The sequence below is a fragment of the Epinephelus moara genome, chromosome 12, assembly GCF_006386435.1.
Source record: "Epinephelus moara isolate mb chromosome 12, YSFRI_EMoa_1.0, whole genome shotgun sequence".
Classification (NCBI taxonomy): Eukaryota; Metazoa; Chordata; class Actinopteri; order Perciformes; family Serranidae; genus Epinephelus; species Epinephelus moara.
Window position 1 is genome coordinate 27,347,848 of NC_065517.1, and position 10,617 is coordinate 27,358,464.

General features: G+C 41.9%; 1 protein-coding gene across 1 annotated transcript in view; it reads right to left on the bottom strand.

The window, feature by feature from the left end:
• Window positions 1–2,835: 2,835 nt before the first annotated feature.
• The window catches only part of si:ch211-225h24.2 (uncharacterized protein LOC564539 homolog), a 24,160-nt gene continuing 16,378 nt past the window's right edge, over window positions 2,836–10,617 (bottom strand). Inside the window, exons 3-4 of the mRNA XM_050058368.1 lie at window positions 6,561–6,676; window positions 2,836–3,586 (exon numbers count right to left, since the gene is read on the bottom strand). Coding sequence (XP_049914325.1) covers window positions 3,148–3,586; window positions 6,561–6,676 — 555 coding nt within the window. The 3' untranslated portion in view covers window positions 2,836–3,147. The remainder of the gene's footprint in view (window positions 3,587–6,560; window positions 6,677–10,617) is intronic.

A 10,617-nucleotide genomic window follows, 5' to 3' on the forward strand; every position in this document is an offset into this window, starting at 1 on the left:
GGGGTGTCAGTTTTAATTATTTATTTTTATTCTTTGCAGCAACATCCATATTCGAAGCATCGTCTACAGTCATGGCTACATATGAGTCTGGACAGACATGGATGTAATCTGTAACTTGACTGGTTAGCAGAGGCATACAACTGCAAGACTGTAATTTTAGTTTAGACTTGACCTAATTGTAGTTTCCACACTTGGATTAACGTCTTCTCTTTGAAATGGCAAGGTAAAATAGTTTGTCAGTCATCACAGGAGCAGAGTTTCATGATTAATATTCCTCCTATCATGCCCCAGTCTCAGTTTTTCTAAAGGCAGTTTAATGGGAAGCAACAAGAAATGGAGACTAACTACAGTATGCAAATTTAAGGGTTTGGAAATTGAGGCAAAGTGTTATTTTACAGAACAATTTCTATGGTTTCCCATTTTTTAAATGACTTTACAGTATGTTTATAGGCCTAGATTTGGGGGGATGGGGGTTAGGGGACGTCCCCTTCAATATGAAAGTAGCAAAGGACTTTTTTATTTTGACCATATTTAAGACATTTACGCCATAAACAATAATAGGCACTGATGCATTCAACTTTACCCAAATGCAGGAAATTAAGTAATTGATTCTCAAAATTTAGTGGGGTAGGACCCCCAACCCCCCCATTTAGTATTTGTCTCCCCCAGTGTTTAAACAAAACCTACACCCTTCAGTGTTTTTCACAAGTGTCTGACCAGACACTGGTGATAAAAATAAACTTGGGAAGAATGTTTCTGTTTTGACCACAGTATCATTGGAAACCATCTGGGTGGTGAAAGCAAAGCCCAGTAAATTAAGGCGTAGATTTACTCCAGACTGCAATGTGTTGAATAAACGTAGAGCCAGACAGTCAGACTAGATCTTTATTCCACTTAAGAAAATGTGACCCAGGCATTCAGTGAATAAATACAGGATACAGGCATTCCTGAAAGTGGACCTGTGTCTGTGTACACTTCTGGCTGCAATGAAGCAGACTGCAGTATCAAACAAATTCAGTAAACAGATTAAAACAGAAGATAAGAGAGAAGCAAAGACAGATAGTGTGGAAAGAAAAATCATTAACAAACAGCATTAAAGAACTGAGCAGGTTTTTATAATGTAGCACAAACACTTCTGCTGTACCTGCTGGTGAAGTTAATGGCATCCAGGGATTATAACTGGAAACCGGTAAGTGTTTCAATGGCTGATGCTGGGCTGACCCACGTGCTCCTGCATAGATTATAATGAGCTCAGCAGGTTTGTGCTCAGAGGATGGTGTCTTTCAAACTTATGGCAAACACATGATGTTACTCTATAGATACAAGGCACTTCACAGGTGCAGGGAGTCGCTGCTTTTCTGTTACAGGTAAACACAGTCATCATTACAAATTTTATAAACATCATTCAGCATCAGATTTAAGTGTGTATTAATCTATGATACTGTGGGGGCTGCTTAGATTAATTAGATTTCGTTTTTGCACAACAGATATTCAAGTCTCCGTAACGATGCCGACTGTGATTCACCACAAAAATGTGCATGCATGTCCATCCACAAACTCACACGCACAAACATACACACAGATATTCCAGATCCAAAGTGTTTCATAACCTGTTTCATGATTGCACAAATTTTGTAAGGAGTACTTCACGCCCCAAACAGTTATTTGTATATCAGTTGCTGGACCCTTGTTATGCTGAATTCATGAAGAAAACTAATTCAGTCACGTTTTAAATGTTTATTTCAACAGCAGAGCATAGAGTTTGGCATCTAGACTCCGGCCTCATCACTCCCCGCAGATATGCCCCTCTAGCCGGAGCCTACAGGTGGATGCTGTGTTGGAGGTGGGGCTGAAAGGGCAAGAAGCAGCACTGATGAGGCAAAGGGAGAGCTGGGAAGATTTTGCAGCTTAAATAGGCCGCCAAATTGGGAGGGTGTGTGTTTGTAGATGTCATATGTAGAGTGACATATGACGTGCGTGTATGAATCAGTGCAGCTTGAGTTGACTCGCAGGTGTCACTCCATGAATCCAAAAATGGAGAAAATATATGCTCTCTTCAAACCAGACTCCACTGACAAAAACAGTCATTTTACTTCGCTATACACAGGAGCTGCTGGTCGACCGCTGCCTTGTTTAGTGAGTTTGATGGTGTCATTGTGTGACTTTGGCATTTAAGAGCATTAGTTTGCAGTCAAAAAAGTAACGCAATTACACATGAAACTAACTGATCGAGGCAGCACTAGACCAGCAGCTCCCGTGTTCAGCGAGGTAAAATAACTGTTTTTGTCAATGGAGTCTGGCTTTGAGGAGAGTATAGGTAAGTTTCACTTTTAGTTCAGTTCCCTGTCAGAAAGGGCTGCCTGTTTGGGAAGTGTTGAGAATACGACTAGATAAATGAGACTCGGATTATACTGCACGAGTTGTGTGAAAGTTTGTCGGCAGGTTTTTTGATATAGTTTTGCTGCTGTGAGACGCGGACCCCCGTGACTTCAATTCATTAAGAACATTCTCTGCTTTTGGATTCTTTGTTCACTAAGGCATGCAAGAGTTTCCTTCAAGAATTCAACACAACTTGGGGTGAGTAATTGATACACAAATGGTCATTTTGGGGGTGAAGTATTCCTTTAAGCCCAATTTTGATGTATAAGTTACGGCTCCAGACTCAGATGCTGCATAGACAGAAAGGAAGTGAAAGCTAACAAGTCTTCAGTAGCAGATTTGCATATTCTTCATTGATTCTCTACCACTGACAGCGACAATAATTACATTAAAAAAATCACTCCTCTTATTTCTTGACAATATGAAATGTCTAAATGCCAGGCCAGTGGATCACAGTTAAAATGGTACAGTAGTTTAAGGCTTTTATTTGTTGTAATTTACAGTTTACGTCAGTGATTCAAAAGTGGCAAAAAGAGCCCAGTGATAAAACTGACTGATATTGTCTTTAAGGACTTTCAAAGCTAAAACAATAAGGACAAACTTCATGTGTTATAATCAGGGCTTTATAATAGCATCTCAATACCAGTTAACACCGGTGTCGTCCAGAACTAGACTACAGAGACGAGCAGATATTTGGTTCAGGTCTTCATCCTCTTTATCGATGGTACACAAGTGAGGAGGGAGGGGTATCCAAGGTAACAATGGCTCCTATTTAAACCCCTCCCAAGCGCTCTCTGACACAATCCCTCTGCTCATCCTGCTGATGCCGGCCAGCTTGACTTTGGCGCGGGCTGTCCACCTGTCGGCAGCTGTTGAATCCTTGGAGTCCGAGAGATTAGCATAGCGGGAGGAGTCCTCCTCAAAACCACGGCCCGCCCAGGAGGCCAGCTCCAACGGGAGGCCGAAAGTGTCGGGGAGGGACACTGGCGAGTCCCCTTTCTGGCTCTTGTCCTCTGGGGCTTCGTCAGTCACAGTCTCAGGTAAGTTCTCCAGGTGAGGCGGCTCCCAGCCCTCCATCTTCTCCAGTTTTTTGGTGGGGGAGATCTGCCTCATCGTCATGGTGACGCTATCCCAGAAACAGTGGCCCTTCTCTGGCTTGTCCTTCTTTTCCTTCTCCTTCTCATCGTCCTTGATTTTCTTGTGAGACCTTGAGAGAAAGAAACAGGAAGCACTGTAGGTAAGTCTAAGTGTGTTTTGGATTTTGGGGTGCACTGTCCCTTTAAAAAGCAGCCGTTGGACAAGGCTTTAGCACATAAAATAACCAGCTGACCACTCACATCTTAACTATGACTCGATAAGGTATGAGATAAATTTACACTGGAGACTTTAACCTTCCCCCATACAGTAAACCATTATATAGGAATTCCCGGTTGTTTGTCCCAGAGGGGTGATTAACTCAGGTTTTCCTCTTCATACATGTTCCACTTCCTCAAAGGGTCTGAAAGTTAAAAAATGCTGGCAAACGAAGCTCTGAATTACGTATAAACAAATACAAGTGCTTGGACCTGACTCCATTATTTCTAATCAAGTTTCTAAATACTTTTGCGACACACACTTGACCAGTAATGACCACTGTGTATATCCCATTTACACTGATGTGAACCAGGAACAATCTGGGTCTGACATACATTTAACATGCCCGAGTGACACCAGTATTTTTAGCACAAAGTTACAAAACATATAGCTGGTATTGTTGAGGAGTAATTACCTAAACAATGCAATCTAGCACAACAGCCCTACCACAGATGCTTCCTTCTCACAGGACCCATCGATGGAATTTTGCAATTCCAAAAGCATTGTAGGGTTTGACTGACACCTTACCCCCCTTCATTTGTGGGTTTGACCTAGCTCTGTAAAATCTGACAAGTCGAAATCGTGTATTTGAATATTTACTGGTGCAGTGTTGGAAAGGTTACTTTTATGTAATAGGTTACAAATTATAAGTTACCCTCTTAAAAATGTAGCAAGTAATGCAACATTTTGATTACTTTTCTATTACTTTTCTTTTCTGTTATAAACGAGATGCAAAGCAACAGAATGAATGTTCAGTCAGAATCACTTCAGTCAAAGAAAACTTAATGTCCATTTGCAGTATTATATTTGGTGATATGGCTCTGTTCTGGGGCCTCTCTGCCTTTCATCAGGCCTATGCAGAAAGCCTAAGGTGGACAGAGCACACCTCTCTGCCCTTCCACGCGCATATGAGAGAGAGCAAACCTCCCTGCCCTTCTATGTGCCTACATGGAAAGCCTAAAGGGCCGTCCACACCAAGAACTATAACGACAACGATAGCGGTGGACGATATCGTTCGGATCACTTTCAGAGCGATTTGATGAACGATAGAAACACTGACAGCCAATCAAAATCCATCCGAAATGACAGGTCGAGACGTTCATCACGTCACTACGTCACTCACAGACTCATTCAACATGGCGGACGACGTAGGAGAGAGGCTAATCACCGAGGTACAAAAAAATCCACCCCTCTATGATAAGAGTGAGTGACTTTATAAAGATGCGACCAAGAAGAGGGACATCTGGGACGCAATCGGGTGCACCCTTGGCATAAGTGGTGAGTGTTTTTGTTCACAGAGATAAGACGTTTTTGAATAGCCAACGTTAGCTGTTATGCTAACTAGCATTACCTCACGTAGCTAAACATGAATGACAACAACTGTCTTGCCTCCTTATGATTATTATCACCACCGTTCACGGACCAAAATTAGCACCATTAAACGTTACCAGCTGAATGCTGGTGAAATATGCAAGTGGCTGGTAGATTTGCTGCACTCATCCCTCCCCTGCCGACCGCACCGAGCAGTGTGTGTTTGGCGTAACCTAGCAACACACCGATATCGTTCATTGGTGTGGATGCTGCCATTGTTATCGTTATAGTTAACGTTACAGTTATCTTTCTTGGTGTGGACGGCCCTTAAGGCAGGGTGAGCAAACCTCTCTGCCCTTCCACGTGCAAATGAGGAAAGCCGCAGGCAGATAGAGCAAACCTCCCTGCCCTTCCATGTGCCTACATGGAAAGCCTAAGGCAGGGACAGCAGCAGCAAAGACCCCCCGGGAATAGAACAGAGCAGCATCGATGACAAACAGAAATGACACTGATAAGTCAACATGAAAAGGAGGAGCTGGGATGGAGGCAGGTTGCAGAGCAGTTTAAATAGAGTGTCCTGAATGAGATTTGCCAATCAATCCATCAATCAGCTGCTCCATCAGTTGATTGGGCTGTTTGAGATCAGCTGATGTAGCTGGGATGTGAGCTGAGCTTGACATTGAGTCCTGCCTGAACACTATGCTTAATTCATATTCTACAAAGAAACTTTTTCATGAAAGTCATATAGTCGAATGAAACCCCTTTGTAATCACCAACATCTCGATTAGGAACTGTAATTTAATTACTCTAACTAGTTACATGTTAGACCCCAACATTGTACTGGGGTCCCTAAACAGTCTTGGAATTGCACAAAGTAACACATCATAAACACTGGATTTGGAAATGGTAATAGATAAAGATTCAATTTTTTTGTTCATTCATGATTTGATGTTGTGATTTAATGCCTTGCAGTTATTTCTTCAATCAATGTTTGATTTGACTTTCCTCTCTTTGTTTTCTTTTCGGGTTAACTGAGGAATATATCTGTCCCACTTTTATATGCGAGAAAATCTTGTCTGTGTTTTGAAATGACTGACTGTTGTGTTGTGTAATCATGTTGAGTATATGTATACAAAACAAAGCCTGGTTGGGTCTATGACACTGGATTTGGAAATGGCTGTCGACACTCCATCTCTGTCACTACAAGGGCAATGACTAAGAGCTTATTTGAAACTGCCTGCGTTGGCATTAGAGCAAAGGGTGGATGGTGGATTGTAATGCTGGCAATGCAGTGGGTGTAGATGAGGGTTCCTATTTGGATAATTTCATCCCCACTGTCCATAATTCCCAATGGCTGACATGGTGTAACCATATCTAAAAGGCTATCTAAATGTCAGTGTGAAGAGTGTGACATTTTGTACTTAAAGTAAGTTTGAAGACATACATTCTGATGGAAATGTGATGTACGTACAGAGACACATGTACTGATAAAGGTCATATTGTGTGTGTAACCTCACCCTCTGCGGTCAGCCAGCTTGACTCCAGTCAACAAGAAGTGCTCGTCATCTTTAGTGGAGAACATCTTCTTCTCCCTCCTCTCTTTCTTCGACATGATCTTCTTCACCTTGGGCTCCTGACAGAAAACAGCAGACAAGGGAGCATTTGATTCTTGAACTGCAGAGGCTGGAATGATTATCCCCATCTGTTGCACGTTAGCTTCTTATCTCTGATGTTTTTTTGTGAGTGATTTATTCTCTACGAAAAGAGTTCGATTTCATAAAGTCAACAGGAATTCAGAAAAGCAGCCTCATGCTCAGATTGATGGATGTGCATTTTTTGAAATTTTGTTTTGGGCTTCATTGGCTCTGAACTGATGAAATGTGCTCTCCATCAAACCTAAACTCATACACATCCATCATCCAAGTTTAGGCCCATCTTTTTAAGTTAATGTAATCACACAGGTAGATAGAAAAGGTATTCTGCAGCATCAATCATCCTCAGAGGAACAGCTGGGCATTTTGGGACATGTTTGCAGAAAGTTGGATGATAAAATCGACACCACTCTTAGGTTGGTAAACATAAAGTCACTACCAGGAGCTGATCATCTTAGCTCAATATAAAATCTGCCAATCAGCACCTTACACTCATTAATCAACATGTTCTTCTCTTGCTTGTATAATTAGCAGAAAAAACAAAGTGTAAAAACATCACGTAGTAGTTCAACACTGTGTTATGTGTTGGACTATTTCTTGTCCAGAAGTTACCCCACTAATAGGCAGATTCTGTTGCCTGTGGATAGAGCTAAGCTAGTGGTTTCCCCCATTTCCAGTCTTTGTGCTAAGCTAAGCTAACCAGCTGTAGCTTTTAATCTACTGTATAGACATAAAAGTGGTATTGATCTTTCCATCTAATTCTCAGGAAGAAAGTGAATAAGTTTATTCGCCAATATGTTGAACAAGTCCTTTAAGGTAAACTTCAACCCAGTCGTCAGAATAAATATTGGCATTGTACTTTTCTGCAAACCACAGTTTAGTTACATTTGTATTTTCATATCTAGCGGATATGCTAAAACTTTATATTTTTTTTATATTTCAGTTTTTAGTTTTATTTTGTGACAACACTATTGTTAACGTGTGGTTGGTTTTATGCACAAAAAACACGTAGGTAAGGGTTAGGAGGACATGTTTTTGCTTAAAAAACCTGGTTTGGTCGCTACTAACACAGCTGGACATGTCCCGAACTCTCATTGGAAAACACCTGCTTTTGTTTTGGTTGTCTGCTGCTCGGCTTTATACTTGAATAGGTGTCACGGCATCCACAGCTCATACGCATGTAATCTGAGCCATACGTCATATCCCAGCCTATCCCAGCTGACTTTTGGCGAGAGGCGGGGTACACCCAGGACAGGTCACCAGACTATCACAGGGGTGACACACAAAGACGGACCCCTATTCACGCTCAAATTCACACCTACGGGCATTTTAGAGTCCGAAGTTAACCTAACCTGCATGTCTTTGGACTGTGGGAGGAAGAAAAACTGGAATTACTGATATCTATAATTTGATTAAATATATTTGTAACATCTTAAATTAACATTTTAATTTGTCAAAATGACATTTAGACATGTTGAAATATCATTTCCATTACTGAAAACTAAATAGCTTCTTGGCAGCCCTACTGTTGATGTTAAAAACACTTATACCATACATTTTATATATATGACAAATGTAACACATCTGTGGTTTGCAGAAACATATGTCAACATTTTATTCTGGCGACTGGGCTGTAAACTTACTACCAACTTTACTAGACACCTTTATTTATTGCTGTTAGACAGAAACCTTACAACTACAGGTTCAGTGTCACTGATAGATAAATACGGAGAAAGGGAGCCTGTGTGGCACTGACTTGGCATTCACGCAAGGCACATTCCAGTGGAAGACCCTCCACTCCCTCTGAAACTCTCCTGGTCTCCCCCGTCACACCAGAATCCCTCCCTGCCCTCGCTGCTTTCCACCCAGCGCAGATACCGCCCTCCTCAGCGATCATGGAACAAACTTTTGGCTCCGTTTCTCTCCGTGCCTGGGAAGAATTCCCAATGTCAACTGTCAAGGCCATAACGTTCACTCCTACTCACATCCGTGCCTGCCCTCACTCTACCGTTGTTAAAACATTCTCAGAGCTCACAACACTATTTGATGAATGCACCTGACCTTGGCGACCCCTCGACTGCTTCTTTTGTTCTGTGTTTTACCTATCCAGGAGGTCCTCATTTCAAAGTGCTGCATGCATACAGAACACAAACACACGCTACACATCTCTCCTGTGTCTCTCCTGGAGGATGTGGCAGCAGCTACAACAAGCAAACAACTAGCTGGATATGAAAGCTCTCAAACTAAACAGGAACATGTACAATAAGATCTGTCACCAAGTCTGAGATCAAGCATCACAATGTCACAGTTTACATAACATAAACTTAATGAGAACGGTTTGTCCTACAGGCTACACAAGCTCTACTTCTCATGTAACACACACACAGGAGAACACTCACGATCCCACTCTTCTCACTTTTAAAGCTATGTGATGGATTTGTAAACACTTTGCTCACTGTGCTATCTCATAAGGAGACCGGCACTGCTGCTGATAAATGAAAAACCAAATCTTCCACGTCTCACCTCTCACCATCACGAACGTGCCTGGAGGCAAGAACGCTGCCAGTTTCTTGGCGTTTATTATCATCAAGAAATATTTACAAAAATGTTATCTCAGCTATTTCAACACCCCGTCTCTACTTTCTCTGTCTCCCTCCTCGCTCTGCTTCTTGTTTCCTGTGTGCCATCAAGTGTAAACCGTGGGTCAGATTTGCTGTAGTTTGAGCTTTGCAGATACAGAAACCAGAGATGCCAAAACAGATTGAGTGTATCACTGTGTATATATATGTGTGTGTGTGCAATGCATGAGCTGTAGCTGAATTCCAGCAGTGTATGTGTGCACATACAGAGGCCTGCCTATTCGCCATTCTCTTCAGCATTAACCTCCAGGGCCTCTGGACCCAAAGCAGCTCAGCGCCCGGTAATCTCTCCGGCCAAAAACGTAGGTGAACCAAGCGGCTCACTGAGGCTCGCTGTGTGGGGGAGCTTTACCTACAGCTCCACGCCTGGCAGAACAATAGAGCTCTTATTGGACCGAATTCCTCCATCCATACCCCAGAGATGGAAGCTGGGAGATTAAAGTGGAATTTAGGAATATTGCTAATTGTGGTTATAAAACACAACACAGCTTTTTGATATTGCTTTTAGAGGTTAAAGAGAAAGCTCAAACATATTTTCCCACTTGCCTGTAGAGCTATTTATCAATCTAGATTTTTTTGGTGTGAGCTGCCAAGTGTTGGAGTTATCAGTCGTAGAGATGTCTGCCTTCTCTCAAATATAATGAAACTTCATGGCGCTTGGCTCGTGGTGCTCAAAGCGCCAGTTATATGAGAATTGGTCAGAGGTGCATAAAGCCGAATAAGCTTGATTTGCGTTGTATGAAATCACCTGGATATTCCACATTATACGGCCCATAGAGCAAGTGCACTAGACTTATGGCGAGACATGGCAGGCAAAAACATTTTTCATGCAGTGGTCAATTTTGAGATTTCTTTCAAACTGCTATAAAGAAAACATTCAAATTATACATTTAGACGTTTATTTTATTACATTTTGTCTACTTGCGACAGTAAGTTTCTCCCGAATTTAGCAAAAAGTTAGCAAATGTGCAGTGTAGGCCAATATGTTTATTAGTTGGGTTACTACAGTTGTAGGCCTTATATGCCTGTCATGTTATTAAATGATCAATTTTCATGAGCTTGAAATATCTTACTATATAATGACGAAAACTCTGTGTGTCTGTGGGTATGTCTGTGTGTCTGTTCCACGTTTTTCTCCTCACTGACTTGGTCAATCCATGTGAAATTTGGCACAGTGGTAGAGGGTCATGGGAGGATGCGAATGAAGCAATATTACATCAATTGGCCAAAGGGGGGCGCTATAGCAACCGATTGAAATTGCAAACTTTGAATGGGCATATCTC